The sequence below is a fragment of the Theobroma umbraticum genome, unplaced genomic scaffold (genome assembly GCF_002168275.2).
Source record: "Theobroma umbraticum cultivar Fairchild unplaced genomic scaffold, ASM216827v3 scaffold_56.0, whole genome shotgun sequence".
Taxonomy (NCBI): Eukaryota; Viridiplantae; Streptophyta; class Magnoliopsida; order Malvales; family Malvaceae; genus Theobroma; species Theobroma umbraticum.
This window is the reverse complement of record NW_018397256.1, coordinates 11,427,455-11,446,840: the sequence shown is the minus strand read 5'-3', so window position 1 is coordinate 11,446,840 and position 19,386 is coordinate 11,427,455. Positions and strand designations below refer to the sequence as shown.

The window sequence follows — 19,386 nt, the reverse complement described above, 5'->3', positions numbered from 1 at the left end:
ATATCTCCGTCCACTTTCTAACATGACAACACGCCTCCACGCCTTAAATACCAAACTCTGTTTTTACATAAATTACTGCTAAATTCGGATAAGCATCTAATCTTATATTTTTTTAAGTATTTGAATTCATCTCTCTTTATTTAATTTCAAATACAATATACATATGACCCACTCCTAATCTTTCTAACAAAATTATTGTTACCACTAAACCAAATTGTGAATCTAACCATACTTTTATTAAATTTGAAGGTTTAATTACATCTTGACTTTTCCATTCAATTAAAAGTCATGATAAAAATAAACCACATGAATTTAAAAGTATAAAGACTCTTAAGAATCCATAATTTTTCCAATTAAATCACAAATAGAAAGATTAAGGTAACACTTGGCAAAAGTTAAAAAGGCTAATGAACCTTACCACAATAATGAGGATCTAAACTAAAGTATTAATAAGATTTTATTAAACAAAATTGCTATAAATGAATACTATAAAAACTCAAGTTCCCCGGTTGGAAACAACCATATTGGGAAATGAACCGTGTATACCAAATTTCCTTATTTTTCCCTTCTGGTGACACAGGTAGAAGAGAAAAGAAAAAACGGCTTTTTGATAAGAACAGTATCAAAAACTCTGTTTCTATATAAACCAGAATAAAAGGAAAAAAACCAGAGTAATTAATATGATCCCGTTAATAGGCAAAGCTCAATCTTTCTAGCCAACAATCATTTTTGCATCTTTTTTACACAGTAAAAGAAAAAGGGTTTCTTTTTAATTTTCTTTTAAAGAAAATAAAATTTTGGGTTCTTGGAGTTATGAGTAAAGAAGACGATGATGACTTAGAAAACAGGGGAGGGTTAAAACAATCAGCAGGGCGGTACAAATGGCTGGCGAGCTTCCACCGTGATCTGATGGCGGGGGCAGTGATGGGTGGTGTGGTTCACACGATCGTGGCACCAATTGAGAGGGCAAAGTTGTTGCTTCAAACACAAGAGAGCAATTTGGCCATTGTAGCTGGTGGGAGAAGGAAATTCAAAGGGATGTTTGATTGTATCTTCCGTACGGTTAGAGAAGAAGGCATTCTTTCTTTATGGAGAGGCAATGGGAGTAGCGTTCTCAGATATTACCCTTCTGTTGCTCTTAATTTCTCCCTCAAGGTGATAAAATTTATCAAATTTGCCATCTTTTCTTTTTCTTTCTTGGTTCTTGGTAAAAAGTGAAGTGAAAAGTGTGATTTTTCCTTTATATTTAAAGTGAATTAATGGGTTGTCACGGTTGGTAATAAATTTAACAAATTTGTCATGTTTTCCTTTTCTTTCTTGGTTTTTGGTAAAAAGTGAAATGAAAGGTGTGATTTTCTCTTTATTTAGACTTGTGAGATGTTTTATGGAGATGGGTGGGTGAAAGTTCAGTGCTTGGAGAGGAGGTATTCTATGCATGTGAAGTGAATGATAAAATGTTTCTTCGAGATGGTGTGATATTTTTGTATTACTGTGAGGTTGAAATGCTAATTTATGCATTTGCTTTGATTTGCTGTTTTTGAATGCAATTAATGTGGTCATGATGATTCTATTGAAATTTATAGGAGAGTTTAGGGAAAGGGTCCTTATTTAAGCTGATCAGTTTATGCAATCACTATTATGATTTTCGAGTCAAATCTTTTTTTTTTATAATGACTCCCAATTTAATCTTATTCATGGATAAAGTTGAGAACTTAAGAAATCTATCACCTGTGACGGAGTGCTAATTTTCGTTAAGCTTACTCATTAGATAAGAGATAAAAATGCAATGTGGTGGGTCTTTTTTTCTTTTTTCCTTTTTCCATAATTCCTTGTCCTTGGAAAGTGTCTTCCTTTGAATTTTCTTCATAAGTCTCTGGTGAGTTTGTGAAAAATGCTAGACTATTAACTTTTCTTTTGGCAGATAGTATATACCAATTTTATGTAGCCATAGCATTTACTGCCTTCTGCAAGTCCAATCTTGTGCTAGTCTTTTATGGCACCAATTCCATTATAGCCTGCAAGGAAACAGCAAATCCTTAGCCATTATTTGGAACAGAGATTCAGTTATAGAAGGCGTGCTATGAAGTGAGCAATTTTATCTTGGTTTAATTATCTAAGAGAACAGGGGAAATTGATAGAGAGGTCAGTCATAGGATCCTGGTAGGATGGATGGAAAAGGGAAATGCATGGGAATCTTATCTGATTGCAAAATTCCACAGAAATTTAAAGGGAAAATGTTTAGGATGGCAGTCAAACTAGCAATGTTGTATTGGTTTCAGTGTTGGGAATTAAGTATTAACATATGCCAAAAAGAGATGAGCGTGGCTGGGATGTGAATGCTATTCTAAGATCACAATAAATATATTGGAAGATCCAATTAGGAATCTAAGTATGAGAGAAAAGGCAGGATTCATACTCATTGAAGCCAAAATGAGGCCATCTCCTGTAAATACAGAAGTTACATAAGAAGATGTGACTCAATGGAGAATATAACTTCTGTGTCAAGAGAGATTCATGAAGGCTAAATAAGAAAAGGATGGAAACCATAAAAACAAACCTTGCTTACTGAGTTTGCTAAGGATGCATTCCTGAATAGAGCACAATGATAGAAATATGTCCATATAGCCCACTCTATATAACGGGAAAAGGCATAGTTTGTCATGTTATAATGCTCTGTGTGAGTTCTAATATCACTTAAGTTTATGCATGCTTGAGATTGGTTAAAGCTTCTAGCATCGTTTCATGGAATAGTTAAATTCCTGTAATCACTGTTTTGGCAGAAAATGGATGGAATATTATATCTGTGGCTCTGCAGAGTATCAGGAAAAAATATGTGGGATATGATATGCCTTTATACCTGGTAGAGGCAAAAGAGGGTTGCCTTTCAGGGCCATGCCAGATGAAGAGGGTATTAACCGGCAAGTTTAGTTTAGCACAAGGAGCCTTGTTATGGGGAATTCTGCTATGCTTAATATGGTGGTGATTCAGTGTTTTGGCTTGTCATATCATATAGGAGTATATGATAAAGCATGTGACTGAGATCTGAATGCAGTCTGAAGAGATAAAGCTTTTGAGGTTTAGATTCATCCTTTTTTCATGAATATTCCTATTCAACCTAGAAAGGTGTACATATTAGCTGTAACCTGGAGATATTTCAAAATGAAGCTTATTTATTTGTGTTCTTTTCTATACTGTTAAATGAATTAGTCATAATGCTATTGATTATAAGGTTGCTGCGAATAAAATTCAAAAGTTGCCATCAAATTAAAGCATAAGATGAAATTGTTTTTTTCTATGTGTATGTGCATGCGCACACACAGTTTGCCTTTTTCTTCTTTTTTTTCATTTTAGGAGCATTAATTGAGTCTGATTACAAAGATAATCATTATGTTGGAATAATAGGGACAGAAAAGTTAAGAGAGTTATTAAATATATGGCCCTAATTCTTGGGTTGACAACTCTTGTTGTAAGAAGTAATTATAGTGTTACTTTCTGGAAGAGTATTAGAAATAAGGGGATGAATTTGCCCAACATATTGCCATCAGTGAAAAGTTCATTGGAATCACTTGAAAATTGCAATTGACATAAGTTGGTGACAGTACATTTGAATTACATAAAATTTTACTTGATGGTAGGCAAGCTTCAAAGTCCTCAAGGGGATAGCCAAGTGTTAAAAAATGGGACTTAAAATTAAACTAGGAGACCTCAGGTTTGAATCTTGGGGATGGCAGGGCTAGGATTTATGTAGTAAGAGGGAGTTATCTGCTTTTTACGTAGCTCAAGGCCAAGTAAGTCTCCATATGTATGAAAATATTGTCTTCAAAACCGGTGCATAAAAAATGAAAAGTAAATAAGTTTTTGCTTGAGTTTTTGACTAGAACTCAGAGTAAACTTACATCATCTCTGTATGGTCATCTTTGTTTAATTACTTTGCATCTCTTTATGCAGGATTTGTATAGAAACATATTAAGAAACGGCTATTCTCATGATGGCCATGTATTCTCTGGAGCATCTGCCAACTTTATTGCCGGAGCTGCAGCTGGTTGCACAACATTGATTATCATCTACCCACTTGACATTGCTCACACTCGGCTTGCTGCAGACATTGGGAGAACTGATGTTCGTCAATTCCGAGGTATCTACCATTTCCTGAGTACCATACGTCAAAAAGATGGAATTCGGGGAATTTACAAGGGTCTTCCTGCCTCTCTACAAGGGATGATTGTTCATCGAGGCCTGTATTTTGGAGGATTTGATACAATGAAGGAAATTTTGTCAGAAGATTCGAAAACAGAATTGGCATTATGGAAGCGTTGGGTGGTGGCCCAGGCTGTGACTACATCTGCTGGATTGTTTTCATATCCTCTAGATACAGTTCGGAGGCGAATGATGATGCAATCTGGCTTGGAGCAACCAATGTATCGTAGTACACTGGATTGCTGGAAGACAATATATAGGACAGAAGGGGTGATTTCATTTTACCGTGGGGCACTGTCTAATGTTTTTAGGAGCACTGGTGCTGCAGCCATCTTGGTTTTGTATGACGAGGTGAAGAAGTTCATGAATTGGGGTGGATTGTAGTAGAAAGCAATTTTTGACAGTTTTCATTTTTGAGCAGAAGAATTAGAGTAGAATGAAATTCAGGATTATAGCAGGAAAATCTTGTAAAGGGCAACCGAGGTTGATACTCTCAAATGCAAAGCATGCACTAGATGACATTCATTTGCCACATTACTTTTTCAAAACTTTGGCAATTCACACCTGAATTTTTTTTCTTAACGAATAAAAGAGCAAGTTGGTGCTCAATCCTGTGTTGAGGTCATTATCAAATTTCTGTTCTTATTCTTGTTTACAGCTTTGTCTTTGGGGAGGAGAATGAAATGGGTTCTCTGCCAGTTGGCCCTTTCATATCAACATCCACATCCCAGTGTCTGGAATATTCTTGGGGATATCCAGAGGACCCAAAACCACATGGATTTGCTTACTTGTTTCGTTACTGCTTCCGATGCATCTCATGAAAAGTTAGCATCATGGAAACAAAATAATTTCCCACTCTTTTTCTGAAAGTCTCTTTCCTTTCTTTACATGATGCTACGGGCTACGGCGCAAGAGATTGCAACAAAGACAATACTGGTAGTAAGAGGAAAACAAAAACTCATCACTTCAACTAAAAGCAGTAGAAAATCTGAAGTCCTGATGCTGAGCACCTGTAATTCCAATGATGTTGTGGCAATGATCTCACGTTCACTCCCCTGTTACTTCAATCTTTAATTCCTGACCCACCTGCACTTCTTCACCTATTGTCAAAGACTACGGTCGTGTTTACTCTATAATTTCTCACTCACTCTTATTATTTGTGCGCCCTTGATGTGCTTGCTGCTCGGGAATAGATTTATGTCACCTTCCAGGCAGATATCAACGACAACAACCACCATAATTTAATGCAACAGTTGTAATAAACTAGTGCAAAACATGAGTTAAGCCCCAGCTGGTACACAACATCATATGCTGTTTTCTGGAGGGAAATATGCTTATTAATCAAGAATCAGTGCATAAGTTATTCAGTTATGTTTCTGTGTATCTCTCTCTGCTCCCCGAAGTGATGTAAGCTTGACTCTAAGCGACAATAGATGGGGGTGGCATTTAGCGATTGGTCAAAGACGTATCTGGGGGAGGTCTTAACTGGAGAGGATTGAGAGCCATAAAAAATGGGCCTAAACTAATATTAGGACCGATTAGGTATGAAGAAATGGACCATAAAAATACTTACATGCAACAGGTAAAAGTGGGAACCCCATAAAGAAGCCAAAGCAAAACCATGACTTCACCCATCAATTGGAAAAAAGGGCAAAAGAAAACAAAAGGTGATGAACTGATAAAGTACTTAAAAGATGCTTTTTCCAACTTTTAGACTAAGTTTTTTTTTTTTTTTAAGACCTAAAACCCTACCATTAAGGAACTTTCAGTGGGGTACTTGAGTTGCCCATTTCTCATTACTTCCACTTAAATATACACACAAAATATCACTTTCTTTTTAACTTTCTTTCTTCCCACAAATTGCTTATTGGAAGAGAATCATAAAGAGATTCTTCTTACGTTCGGCTGTAAAGATTCTATATGGGGTCTATTGATAGGGTAAATCAAGACCATCGCATGGCTGCCATGTGTATTTTAGTAATTTCATTTTCTTAAAAATAATCCCTAGGTGACACCCCACTCTGGAATTGTGGATGTGGTCATTTGTGGGTTGCTGTTTGATGGTTGTTCTTGTCATCAACCATGCTGTCTTTTCCAAACCCAAAGGGCAAAAAATAATAATAATAAAACAAATTTGGGTCCCATTGACTTGAAGTGGGTGTTTTAGCTTTTACCCCGACTCAGCCATTCTTGTTTTCCTTAAATTGGAAAGATTTCCCCCAAAGAGATTGTTTTGGGTACCTGTAGCTCTCCTCAGAACAAATAAATATACATTGAGATCCTTCCATGGGGTGAGGTTCCAATAAGGACATTCCACTTGCTCATTTTCTATTACCATTATTGAATCCCTCATCATAACATGCAATTGATTGCACTTAAAGATATTTAAGATACCATGTACTTCACATCTCAACAACAGGTTCACACCAAATTGTTGCTTATTATTATAATCAAAACACCTGCATTCCAGTTCTTGCAAATTAAGAAACCAGTCTTAATAGATGCCAAATTAATCCTTATTAACTCACCTTCACCTTGGTGAATCCCCTGGACAACGAGTAAAGAAAATTCAGAACCAGTCATGAAAGGAGAGCCGCCACGCTAGAGAAACGCAAGTGGGTTTAGAGAGCACCAAGAAATTTGGGTGATGAAATGAGGCTGTCAGGTGGCTGAAGCGAAGGTGTAGCCATGGCATGACGCACCTTTGATTACTGTCTGATGGCTTGGTGACAATTTGGGCCTTGTCTTTTGCCTTCACCTTACTTGTCAGCTGGCTAGCTTCCCCCGACACATTAGTATATACTAAAAATTACAGCTTCCCACTCCCTTTCCTTGCTGTTTAATTCACTTACTTAAGCATCTAGCTAGCTTCACATCCCAGCGGTCTTTCTTTCTCGTTTCACAGCTCATCCTCAAGTGTTCTTGGGATCATCAAAAGTAGTAGTAGGAGCAGGAGGAGGACGACTGTATTACTTTTTTTTTATATATTTAATGATCTAAGATCTACTTTAAGGTAGAAAAAGAAGGAACTCTTTAGACTTCATCTTGTTATTAGTGCAGCAAATTATAGAATCTTACACAACTAGTTGGTAGCTTCAACCCAGACAAAGAATAAAGATACATATTCATGAAAGTTGAAACAAAGAAGAATTCAACAATCACAATCTCAGAAAAGATTGAACCACAAATTTGTGGAATGAAATCTGTGAGAATCAAACAGAAAGAGAGCCAAGTAAGAATTCCAGGATATATTTTTTTTTTGGTGCTTAATAATTGGAAGAACTTTGTCAGATTATGCGACAATGCCCACTTGGATTGAAGCTCGTCATTGTCAGAAAAAAGCATCACAAAACCTCTTCCCCTAAAAACCCAGATCACATTATTAACCATTCTTTTTCATCTGGAACCTACCTGGAACAAATTTCAACGGCTCTGATTGCTTAATAATTGGCAATGGACCCCACTTCATGGGCCCCATTCCACTCATTGCTCTTTGTCCTAACTCAGATCAAACCCCTGAGCCCCTCCAGCACCAAAAGCTCAAACCCCCATAACTCCCACTTCACATATCCAAAGAAGCAAAAGAAGGGAGGGAGGGAGGGAGGGAGGAAGAAGAAAAGTTTCACACATACAATCTCATTCACTTGATTGAATTACTACAATTCCCTAACTGCTATTATAATACCTTCAGACTTCGATATGCTTGCAGTGTTTTTCTTTTTCTTTTGACCGGCAAAGCTAATGGGGAAAGAGAGAAAAAGAGGCAGAAATTATTTCTTTTTGGGAAATGGACTGCCTAATTTTATGTTACTTCAACTTACAAAGAAGATACAATAATAATAATAATAATAATAATAATAATAATGACCAGAAAAAAACCCCAGATTAAAAAAGCATTAAAAATGGCAGCTTGATTTATATGATTTTTAATGCTATAATCTATATATCATACCCAGAGAGCGCCAACTTCGACGAGCTTTGCACAAGTGGCCACTAAGGTGAAGAGCCACGAGGGATTCAAGGCCGCCGACGCAGGTTCCACCAATGAACACGGCGGGGCTGGATTCCAGAGAGAGGCTATCGTGAACGGCGGTGGAGGGAGCGAAGCGATCTCATGGTCATCAAGTTCGATGACAGTAGGGTTAACCCCGATGGTGGCTAAGAGCTTTTTCATGACGTGGCACATGCAACAAGAAGATCGGCTGAAGATGATGACAGGGTGCTCTGATATCAGCCTCCTGATTCGCGTCTCCGTTGACTCCTCCTCGTCTATGGAAAGCCCGCCGCTGATGGTGGTGGTTGTGGTGGTGGTACTCATGGGATTGTTGTTGGATGAAGAGGAGGAAGGTGGTGTTGGCGGTAGTGTGTTAGATCAAGCTGCACAACGTCACTTGAGCAACTTCTTAGGCTTTGCATCGCCAGAGAGAAAAACAACAAAGCTTTTGTGCGATTGTGTGATGTCAACGAGGAAAGCAAGTGGGATGGGAGTTAAATATAAATCAGAGAGACAGAGAGAGAAGAGAAGAGAAGGGAAGGGAGAGAAGGAGCTATGGTTGCTTACATCAGAAAGTACTGTGTTACATAGGTTCTCTTTATTTTCTTTTGGGATCATGGGATTTTTGGGGTTGCCAGAGCTTGGGTAATTAAGCCCACGCGCTTTAAAGCAAAACACTTGCTTTGTGCGTGTTTGTGTTTTGTTTTATTTCACCGTATTCATGTGCATGTGGGCAGAACGCCACATTGGCATTTCTAGCAAAGGGAAGCGACTGAGGGGGTTTGGGTATTTTAAAGGTGACAAAGAATATCGTTTTTGTAATAACGACTGGATTCATGCGATAAGATATTAGCAGATGTTTTCTTGTCCTAAATTGAGTTGGATAGTCTTTTGTTATTGTGATTGCCATGTTGCTATTCTTTTAAGGCCAAGAACGCATGTTCTAAAGGTTGCCCATAGATTTTTTCTTTGTAGTTGTTGATGTTGTTGTCAGGTTTTGAGCTGTGACACGCATATTGATATGTCATCGAGTTTCTGATTTGTTGTAAAATTTTGTCCCAAACATAGTCTAATAACCATAACTAATTTCTTTCTCCTTTTTTTTTTTGTCTTTTGAGTTGCCTTTTTTGATATAAAAGAGAGGATACACAAGTAAGAAGCAAAAAGGGATGATTAATGATTGGAGAATGTGGATTGCACAATGCTGAGGCAAACGAGTGAGGAGTGGCTATATGTCGTGCGCTCACAAAATACGGTAGTTCGGAAATACTGGATATTTGCCGGAGAGCTGGCGTGGAGCAGTCACATGGGGGAGGGGGGGGGGGGGGGGGGGGCCGGTGGTGATCCTAGCAAATGACCAACTTACGTCACCTTCTCTCCACGTGGAACACTTAGATTGTACCGTGACGTACCCTAAGAGCTATGCCATTTCCTCTCTCGACCATTTTCTCTTTAATTTTATTATTAAAAAATAGGACAGTAAAAGCAACGAAAGAGCAAACGCTATGGGCAAAACAAGGAGAGCTGACGTGGAGGGAATACTCCATTGGGGGTGAAGGGGGATAAGTGGACCCCACTTCGATGACATAATCATCGGAACGAAATTTCACTTTCCTCGTCATAGTGACGTTCCTGAGCGACACGTGGCATCAGCGTTTCACTTTCCTTCAGGCGTGGAGGTTGTGGGCTTTCCTGGAGGAGAGAGACTGAGGTTGGGGCCCGCCAAACCTTTTGTATTCAAAGGTTCAGTGAATGAGAGTGTGACACGTGGATTGGCAGCGTTGCTGCGACGGTGATGGGACGGGGATGGGGCGGGGGCAGGGGTCTGCTTTGCTTTTGTTCTGTTTGGCGTTGTGGGAGGAGGGGCCCACCATCATGAATTCGGAGTGTCGGGGTAGGTGGGGGGTGAGAGGGGAGGAGTCCCTTAAAGGAGCACCGTTTGATGGTGTAAATGTGGTGTCTGCCATATGTGCTGAGATAAGCAAAGAGAATTGCATCAGCCTCACTTGCGCTTGGGCCCACTTAACCCTCTCCCCTTCTTAGTTTCATTTATAACCTCAATTATTCGTTTCAAAGTGTGCTAAGTTTTTTTTTGTTCGTTTGCTTTAAAGGTGCTTAGTTTTTTTTTTTAAGAAAATAAGCATTGTGTGATATTTAAAAAATCTTTAAAAATATAAATATATTTAATTTAATGATTGATACATTATTCTTACTCTATTCAAATTTCCTTCTCTCAAAAATTAAAAACAAATCTCAAAAAAATGAAAAAAAAGAAATCGTTAATGATTTTTTCTTAATTTGAATGATAAAATGAATAATTTATTTTTTTTATAAATTCAAATTTAATATTGACATAGCAACACGTCAAAATATTACGTCCCTTTTAGGAAGAGAGGAGCTGACCACTATTTTCCCACTCGAAACATGATGAACATTTATGTGTGTTAAAATTACAAGTGCGACCCATTCAATTTTGACTTTTTAATTTTTTTTGGGGGGTAACCGAAAGAAAGCAAAGATTGGTTTTGATTGGAGCAGAAGATTCAAAAGCAAAAGAGCAGGAACCATAATGCCAATTGATGAGAGGGATGTGGACCAAAGCAAAGTCCCTTTGACAAAATATAAAAAGCAGGAGGAGAGAACACAAAATAGCTTGTGGAAGTGGTACTCGTGGTCACCATGCATAAGGTCAATTCCGAAGATCAAATCAGCCAAGTTGTCGTCATGCTCAACATCATCAGCCATTGTTGATGGAGGGAAAATCTTAAAGGGCTTATATTGCCAGAACTCCTCAGAGAGCATGCCTTAACACGTCTCGACTTGTCCAAAGCAATATATATATATACATATATAAAGGAAAAGGCTGAATTGGATGGCACAGACCCGGCATATTTACAGCATTGGCAGGAACCACCTTTATATTTCGTATTATGTATACTCTTCTGATGTCCATGAACTCTACCCACATGTACTTTTTATCTTTCATTTATAACGTTCCCCCAGTATTGGTCTGCTCTACCCAGATCTTCAATTCTCGTCCCCAGTTTTGTTTTAAATGCCATGGGCTTGCTTCATAAAGTGGTTCAAAATTAGTTAAAAGAGGTGTTGTATGAGATGGGGCAACCGTGTGAGATGAGGTTTCATGGTCCCATAGCGGGGGACCCATCAACAGTTATTAACTCTTTCGGTGGCTCCTTTATTAGGTTATGACTCAATCAATGAAGTGCCACTAAAGTTGACAAGGTGACCAGATGCCCTAGCTTATAGGAACTTAGAAGACAAGCACCATGCAATCGAATTAATTACGTGAAACATAGCCTTTACTAATCACGTCTACTACAGTGTATCAAACACTTGGAAGGTAGGTTTTTTCCTCTCCCAAACGGGTTTGTATTCAGTTGATGTGTAAAAATAAATTCAAAATTTAATGTTTTGCGATCTATCGCATTTAAAAAATAATAAGACAATGTGCATCATGAATATGTCATGAATACGAATGCGATCCAATAACACTATCATCAATTATTTTTTATAAAAATCAATTTAATATTTTTTATTTCAAATTCATTTTTTTAATTTAAAAAATATATAAATTAAGTAAATAAAGATTCTTATTTATAAGTTAAAGACTCATTCAATTTCATATTAAAAGAAGTTATTTTAACTATAACAAAAAAATCCCACCTTGATTTGGATCTACTTTGATTCTAGTACCTCTTATAAGAGCTCTCACATAATATGAACTCATATTTTCAACAAAAAAAAAAACTTATTGAGTAGAAAAGTACCTTACTTATAATTTAAGACCTATTTCAATTTTTACTCATATAAAATCTATGACATTAACATATGTTAAATGATTGAATATCAATATATATTTTTTTTCAACAAAAAAATGAATTTTTGTTATCACGAGCTTTTGACATAATGATAATGTATCACTTAATTGTCTTTAATGTTGTCAACTCAAAGATACAATATCTTCCAATAATTTCATAGAAAATGTTGGGCGCATCTTTGCCCATAGATGAAAAAACTAAGCCAATCAGGAGAAATTCATGTAGCAAGTGGGAAACCCACGAAATCAATATCCCCTCCCCACACATATGTGTAGGCGTGCTTAGTTTTCACATCGTAAAAGCAGTAGCATATTTCACCACTATTATTTTGTTTTTTCACATAATCACCGAACCTTACTATGCATCGAAGTTGCGTAAATAACACTTCCTCTTTTCCGACATTCGTGGAGAAAACTATCATAATCTACACTTTCTTTAATTAAAAACTTTTTAATTTAATCATTTCCTTGTTGATAAGTGCCAAACTCCTGCAACCAAATTTAAAAGAACCTCCCCAGCACGCGCCTCGCGAGAGTGTGGGGTGTTTTTTTAAGATTTTTTTTGACTGGGGAGGTCGCTTTTGCCATTCTTACACGATTCGTTATTTAAGACAATCCCCACGTGAGTGACCACATGTCCGTACCTTCGAGACGCGGTGAACTAGGAGATGCTGTCAGCAAATCCGTAGCCGTGACCCGGATCCGTATCATATCCATATTGGGTACAGGCTTCCCAATCCAGAAGGGGGAGGGGGTTGTGTGTGTGGTGATCGTACTTGGTGCTCGTTGCTCATTACCCCCACCCCCCCCGTGCGCACAATAGCAGAGCCCCTGTTTTTCGTCTTTGCACTTTCACTTGTCGGCGCCGCTGGCTTTCTTTTTTTGTATATATATTTGAACTTACACGTATATTTATGTATCGTCGTTGTTTTTAATGAATTGAGTTCGTTGACTGATTGATGGTGACACATGGGTGACGCAACCTGATATGACTGTCCCAGGTCAGATGGTGGGACCCGGTGATGTCATGATCTGAATCTCTGTCGGCTCATAAGTGTAATGTAGTTTCCCTTCGATCCTTTTACCAAAGGAAGGGATCTTTGCTTACCATTATCATGGTTTTTGTCCCCTCACCCTGGAAATTTAGTTCTGATCAGGGCCGTACACGTGGCAGATCAATTGTAATGTTGTGTAATTAAGTTGTGGGGTAGATATCATCGGGTCAATCGAATTATATTTTGGTTAGGTTTTAACCCTACAAAAATATGAGACACTGAGGTGAGGGGGTGGCGTGGGGCCGCATGGACATTGATAGTTCATTGGAGCAATAATGTGGAGGGTACTGAATTTCGGGTACCCATTTGTCTATGAATCTTGATTCTTTGATTGAAATTTTTATTCCATGGACAATACTTATATTAATTTTTAAATTAAAATCCACCCACATGTATATATTAAATGTACATCAAAACAGGATAGAGTTTGTCAGTTTGAGCGATAACTTTGATTTTTTTTTTTTTTAAGATATGTAATGCATACAATCTTGTCTTGTCTATAAAATCACCTTGATGCTTCATGTTAGAAGAACAAAAAAAAGTGTTTGCAGCTTGTATATGTTCAGGAACTAGATAATTGACTCCTGAGACATATATAGATGGCAGGAGCAGTACGTAGCTTCATAGCTCAGGCCAATGCATTTTGATTTTAACCATGGTAAAAGTGTTGAAAAGTCTTTGGGACTGAAAAGAAAGGAATTTATGGGCCATTCCAGTTTTACTTGCGCAATGGGTTTCGGAAGATTGTACATAGCAACAGAGATGAAATCAGATAAATGTTTTGACTAAACGAAATGGGGTTGATAACATTATTTTCTCTAGTCAGTTCACCCTTCCTAGGGTTTTATTTAGTTTGGTTGGGCGAATCAGATGGACATAGAAAAATGAAACATTATCCTCTGGCTGGCCCTAGGTACTTTTAGTCCACGGCATGCCATGCCAGCCGGGGCCCCAAAATCAATTAGACTGTGTAAATAATGGACAACAAAATGAAGTCATCACCGAGGTGCGTTGTCATAGAAAAAGCCGTGGCAGCAGCCGTATCCTTCTCCCTCTCTCCCCCGCCTTGCCCTTTTCTTTCTCACTAGTTTTTGCAACTTCTTTGGGTGGGCTCCAGCCTGCTTTCTTTTCTTCTGATAAATCTTCTTTTCTGGTTTTAAAATGGCTCAATCATGATGCACACAGAACACTAAAATAATTACACTACGTCCACCTTTTCCAACAAGCTGTTGCCTCCAAGGGGGGATTTCACATAAGCTAATTAAGCTTTTAATGAATCTCTTTGCCAAGAGATAATAATAATAGTGAAGAAAAAGAAACGAGGATGATCCCTTCGAGTGGAAGTTTCGTATTGTCATCAGCTAGGAAGAAAAACAAAGGGGATCCCTCGATCTATGGTAGGACTTTGGGGTTTGCTGTGACACACGTGCCTGAGTCATAAGTATTTAGCTTGTACATATATATATACTTCTAGTTTTTATTTGGTTGGAAGGCTCATACTATTCTTGGGTTTCACTCCCCAAAACGCGGCTTGGCCTTCATCTTCTCTGTCAGTTTCTCATTCTTATTGCAGCTTAGTACCATGCTTCTTGCTCAATATCTTCCTCATCCCACAAAACTCGGTGCAAGCTAGCTCGCCTTGGGGTAAAAACCCAAAGAAAAAAGAGTATGGGGCCTAGCTTACCAAGATGACTTTGGCCCAAGTTTTCTTGTTTGGAAGGAAATCCAGTAGGCTTCTAGTGGAACATTTGGAGGTCCAACCATTTTTACCTTGCCTTCTGTAGAACCTTATAAATGGGCCAGTACAGCAATTTATTTGTAAACAATGGCATAATGATCCACGTCCGCGGATGCTCAATCTGACTCAACGAAGCCCATTTGTTTTTCCTCGGCTCCGGTTCCACCCTGAAAAATCTATGGAACCCACGTGGCAAAAGCTGAGGCATGAAGAAGACTTGGAGTGATCGAAAGGGCTCCACAATCCGACTATCAACGGCTGAAGCCAAGCCCTTTGGATTTGATCCGTGCTTTTTGTCATTCTAAAGAGAAGTCTGGAAAAATGGAGAAGTTTCCAGAACTACTGCTTTGGACAAATGGCAGAAACTTCTTACAAACTTCAGAAAGAAAAGCAGACAAATCCAATCTCTCTAGAACTTTCTTTTCCACTGCCTTATATTCTCACTCTTCTCTCTCTTCCACCCGACATCCAACAATCATTATAATCTCAGAACATCCCCAAAAACATTCTCAGTTCCCTTCCCTACGAAAACTGAACCTTAGGACAGAGCTCCGAAATAAACTGAACACTCCATAGAGGAAAACAAAGGCACAGTTCGCAACGTCGGTATTTTTATTGCAGAACCTAAGTGACAAGCAAGACACGAGGTATGGAAGGAGTGGTAATAAAAGATGAGGAAACGGTGACCTTTGCAGCTGGAACTGCAGGGTTGTCTTCATCTTCATCATCTTCTGCTTCTTCGTCTTCGTCTTCGAATGTTACTCCACAGCCCATGGAAGGGCTTAACGAAGTTGGTCCACCGCCGTTCTTGACCAAGACTTTCGAAATGGTGGAAGACCCTTCGACGGACTTGGTGGTTTCATGGAGTAAAGCTCGTAATAGCTTCATTGTTTGGGATTCTCATAAGTTCTCGACTACTCTGCTTCCTAGGTATTTCAAGCACAGTAATTTCTCCAGCTTCATTCGCCAGCTCAATACATATGTAAGTAAACCACTTAAAAAATATTGTCTTTGTTTTCATTTTGTTACTAATTTTGTATAATTTTACCTGGGTTGTCGTTGTTTGGTTTTTCTACCTGAACTCTCTTTCCGTTGTAGTTGAAAAAAATAGTCCTGAGTATCATCAGCACTGAATATGGCACTTTTCCTGTTTGATTTATTAATTGATGCTGCTGTGATGATGATTCTGATATTGAAAATTGATTTGCTTTTGTTTACATACTCTTCCTCGTTCCCCAAATGAGTTTGACGTTCCTTGTTAATTCGATATAAATTAGTAGTTTGGAGGATTCCCGTGATTCACTTTCTTGTGTACTAGCAGTATGCAGATAAATAAAACAAGAATATAGATAAGTCGATAAATTAAGTAATTTTGTTGAGTTTCCTTTCTATGTATCTTAGTCTGATGTAATTCAAGATATACTAACCACTTTAATGCTGTAATGTAATGCAGGGTTTTAGAAAAGTTGATCCTGATCGTTGGGAATTTGCCAGTGAAGGGTTTCTGGGAGGGCAAAAGCATCTGTTGAAAACGATCAAGAGGAGAAGAAATATCCTGCAAAGTTCGCAACAGCAGGGAGAAGGAGGTTGTGTTGAGTTAGGGCAATTTGGACTAGAAGGTGAGCTTGAGAGGTTGAGGAGAGATCGATCTGTGTTACTAGCAGAAATCGTGAGACTAAGGCAGCAACAGCAGCATTCAAGAGACCAAATTGTTGCAGTGGATGGTCGGTTACAAAGCACGGAGAGGAAGCAGCAGCAGATAATGACATTCCTTGCCAAGGCTCTTCGTAACCCAACCTTTTTCCAGCAATTTGCTCAGAAAAAACAGATGCAAGGCGTCGAAATTGGGAGAAAAAGGAGACTAACAGCTAATCCGAGCATAGAGAATTTGCAAGAAGAAGCAATTCCAGTGGTAGTTGATACTGAGCAAGTTCTCAATTACGCCAATCAAGAGCAAGAAGAATTGGCAACCATAGAGTCTGAGATAGAGACATTTTTCTCTTCTGCGTTGGACAATGAATCAAGCAGTGAAATCAAGGATCCGATAACAAGTTCAGTGCCTACATCTGGTGGAGCTAATTTAGGTTCTGTTAATGACACGATATGGGAGGAGTTCATAAGTGATGACCTAATAGCTTCTGAACTGGAGGAGGAAATTGTGGTCAGTGATCAGGCTGAAGTTGATGTTGAGGTGGAGGATTTGGCTGTAAACCCTGAAGATTGGGGTGATGACTTGCGGGACCTTGTGGATCAGATGGGTTATCTCAGGTCAAAGCCATGACCAAACACATTAATGGATTGTATGATGTTATTGTTGTAGGCTTGAATTGGTCTCTGCAACACCATTCCTAGTTTTCTTGAGCTGGTATGTTTATGAATCTTAGCTTGTTGTTCATGTTGCTTCCGTATTTTTTTCGAGACTAAAAGGAGTATATTTTTCACACAGCAGGGAATGGTGGAAGTTGCTAAGGGGCTAACAGATGTTCCTGTTATTCTGTATCCTTTATTGATAATCTAGTCCTTAGATTTCTTTTTGTTATTTTATAATGCGCTTTGGAATTTGATTTATTAGTTACATATACTTATTTCTTGCAGTGAAATTTTGCAGGCGGACTAATGGACAGAAATTTATAAGGAACCTCTTCAATTCATGAGTCTGCTGAGCTTCTAGTTCTAGAATTTTGGCCCTATTACCTATATAAGTATGCTCTTTTGGTTCCTGTAAATTATCATTAGTGTTTGTTTATGCGAATATCAGTTTTAAACTTTCAATCCACATGTATAAAAGGGTTTGCATATTTGATATCCACTTATATTCATTATTTTTCTAGACTAGGTAGACCATCTTAGGTCATTACTGTAAGGATTAAATTCTTTGAAAGTAGTCTGATCAAGTGGCAAAAGTCAAACCAAATAAGATCTTCCAGGATCAGTGTAGAGCAACTAAAATTTTTCACAAGTCTATTTTCCTCTTATAAAAATTCACAAAGTATCAATCATACCAAAACGGATCCTTCACATTAAGGGATTGAAGAAGGAAATTAGCGCATGGGAGGTTAAACACATTTATGAAGAGAAAAATCAAATGGCTGATAACCTGGCTAAAGCTGGGATTAACTGACAAGAGGAGCTCCTTCACATTTTGGATTAAGCTGCTAGGGAGATTTAGATCGGGATGGAGGAACTGGCAGGGGAAGTGGAATCTTACTTACTGCTTCTGTGAGATTGTCTGTGTTTTATCCCCTGTTCTTTCTCTGCTGATTGTTGGACTTGATTTTGATGCTTCAGGTATTTCAGCTCTGTTGATAACTTGAATTGGGGTGGTTTGTGTAGTAAAGGGTGGGTACACGGTTGTATGTATGAGGGAGGGGGTTTGTTTTTGATTTTGGTGACTGATGGGTTATTTTGTTTTATGAGAGATTTTGATCTTGTACAGAGAATGTCGAGGTTTTTAGGCCGTTATGCTAGGGAGGTGCACAACGCCCTTAAATCCTCCTTTTGTTCTCGGCAAGGGAGCTTTACTCCCTGGTTGAATGAAACTTGTTACTTTTCAAAAAAAAAAAAAAAACTAACAGAATAATTTTAAGTCGGCAAAGGTGGCGGAAGTAGCATGGGTCTTGGCTTCTGCTTATGCTCTTGTTTGATGAAATGGAAGCATCCTGGATTAGCAGGAATCGATGTTGGTGAATTGTGAAAAAGCATTCAACCTTTGTTCAACAGCAATAAGATAGATGCGTCTCTTTTAGGTGGTGCCATAAGATTCGGGACAATGTGATGCTAGAACGAGCAAGGTTGGGGCTTTATTGTATTGATAAATAGTAAAACCAGAGTATGAAACTTTACTCAGCTTTGGAAGAAACTCTATTCTGAAGTAATTTGTTGAAAACCCAAGATAGAACACAAGCTACAACAGCCCTGTAATTACAGCACAAAGCAAAATCACAACGTAGTTGCTTCCTAAAGCCTGCCAGTTAAGGCTTTAATGGTCATGCGGTTAACAGCCAGATTGCGAATGTCATCACATCTGATGGATCCATGTTAAAGCTTGTTATCACACATTATCCGTCCACTCGCAAAACCTAGTAGAACAAGATAGACGAGGGTAAAGAGGGTAATGTCATCTGGCTCTGTCCACTTGTTCTAATTTAATGAAAACATAAAGCATCCATCGGCATCGTCCTGTATACAAAGTAAGACAAACACTCAAGAAGGAATCTTAAGCAACCAGGAGGAATCGCAAGGACTGCGGATGTTCTCAATCCGAAGCGTTTAAAGGAATCCTTTTCAGGAATCATACAGCTTTCTTGTGAAAGTAGGAACAATATATCTCCCCAACAGCATCAGGATTAAAAAACATGGAAAGTTGTTGTTAACCAAACTATTTGTCTGCTTCATGGTCATGACTCATTGTTTCATCAAGCAGAATAGTCCAATCCTGATAATATATGGACGGACAGGGCCGGTAGGTTCCAAGTTTTAACCTGTAACTCCGGAAAAAAACCAAAAGAAAGTGTTTCAAAACCTGATTAAACTATGCATGATTTTGATCTCAAATAAATGAGGG

General features: G+C 38.4%; 3 protein-coding genes and 1 pseudogene across 7 annotated transcripts; 2 read left to right on the top strand and 2 right to left on the bottom strand.

Annotated features, from left to right (window-relative positions):
• The first annotated feature begins 541 nt into the window (after positions 1–541).
• PM-ANT (Mitochondrial substrate carrier family protein) lies at positions 542–4,800 on the top strand. Its single transcript, XM_021420912.1, has 2 exons — positions 542–1,155; positions 3,949–4,800. The coding sequence occupies exons 1-2, from the start codon at positions 814–816 to the stop codon at positions 4,579–4,581; spliced, it is 975 nt and encodes a 324-aa protein (XP_021276587.1). The 5' UTR covers positions 542–813; the 3' UTR covers positions 4,582–4,800.
• A 1,757-nt stretch (positions 4,801–6,557) lies between these two features.
• LOC110410945 (glutaredoxin-C6-like) lies at positions 6,558–8,992 on the bottom strand. Its single transcript, XM_021420901.2, is given in 4 exon segments — positions 6,558–8,180; positions 8,182–8,281; positions 8,284–8,560; positions 8,563–8,992. Coding segments are annotated over 4 exon segments (465 nt in total). The 5' UTR covers positions 8,614–8,992; the 3' UTR covers positions 6,558–8,143.
• Positions 8,993–15,245: 6,253 nt separating this feature from the next.
• HSFA2 (heat shock transcription factor A2) lies at positions 15,246–18,726 on the top strand. 5 transcript variants are annotated; one of them, XM_021421818.2, is made up of 3 exons: positions 15,246–15,804; positions 16,276–17,090; positions 17,431–18,726. In XM_021421818.2, the coding sequence occupies exons 1-3, from the start codon at positions 15,472–15,474 to the stop codon at positions 17,474–17,476; spliced, it is 1,194 nt and encodes a 397-aa protein (XP_021277493.1). In that variant the 5' UTR covers positions 15,246–15,471; the 3' UTR covers positions 17,477–18,726. The 5 variants fall into 5 exon arrangements, 2 of the variants coding, with proteins under 2 accessions (XP_021277493.1, XP_089638848.1); XR_002444786.2 differs by having other exon boundaries at positions 15,257–15,804; positions 16,276–17,187; XR_002444785.2 differs by having other exon boundaries at positions 15,258–15,804; positions 16,276–17,187; positions 17,272–18,725.
• Positions 18,662–19,386, bottom strand: part of LOC149527553 (IQ domain-containing protein IQM4 pseudogene) — a 4,131-nt pseudogene continuing 3,406 nt past the window's right edge.

What these genes read in the sequence shown, in the direction of transcription:
- HSFA2 (XM_021421818.2), top strand. Translation starts at nt 15,472, where the DNA reads ATGGAAGGAGTGGTAATAAAAGATGAGGAAACGGTGACCTTTGCAGCT. An exon ending in TTCGCCAGCTCAATACATAT is followed by an intron (nt 15,805 to 16,275) that starts GTAAGTAAACCA and finishes AATGTAATGCAG; the next exon opens with GGTTTTAGAAAAGTTGATCC. An exon ending in GATCAGATGGGTTATCTCAG is followed by an intron (nt 17,091 to 17,430) that starts GTCAAAGCCATG and finishes GAAATTTTGCAG; the next exon opens with GCGGACTAATGGACAGAAAT.
- PM-ANT (XM_021420912.1), top strand. Translation starts at nt 814, where the DNA reads ATGAGTAAAGAAGACGATGATGACTTAGAAAACAGGGGAGGGTTAAAA. An exon ending in CTCTTAATTTCTCCCTCAAG is followed by an intron (nt 1,156 to 3,948) that starts GTGATAAAATTT and finishes CTCTTTATGCAG; the next exon opens with GATTTGTATAGAAACATATT.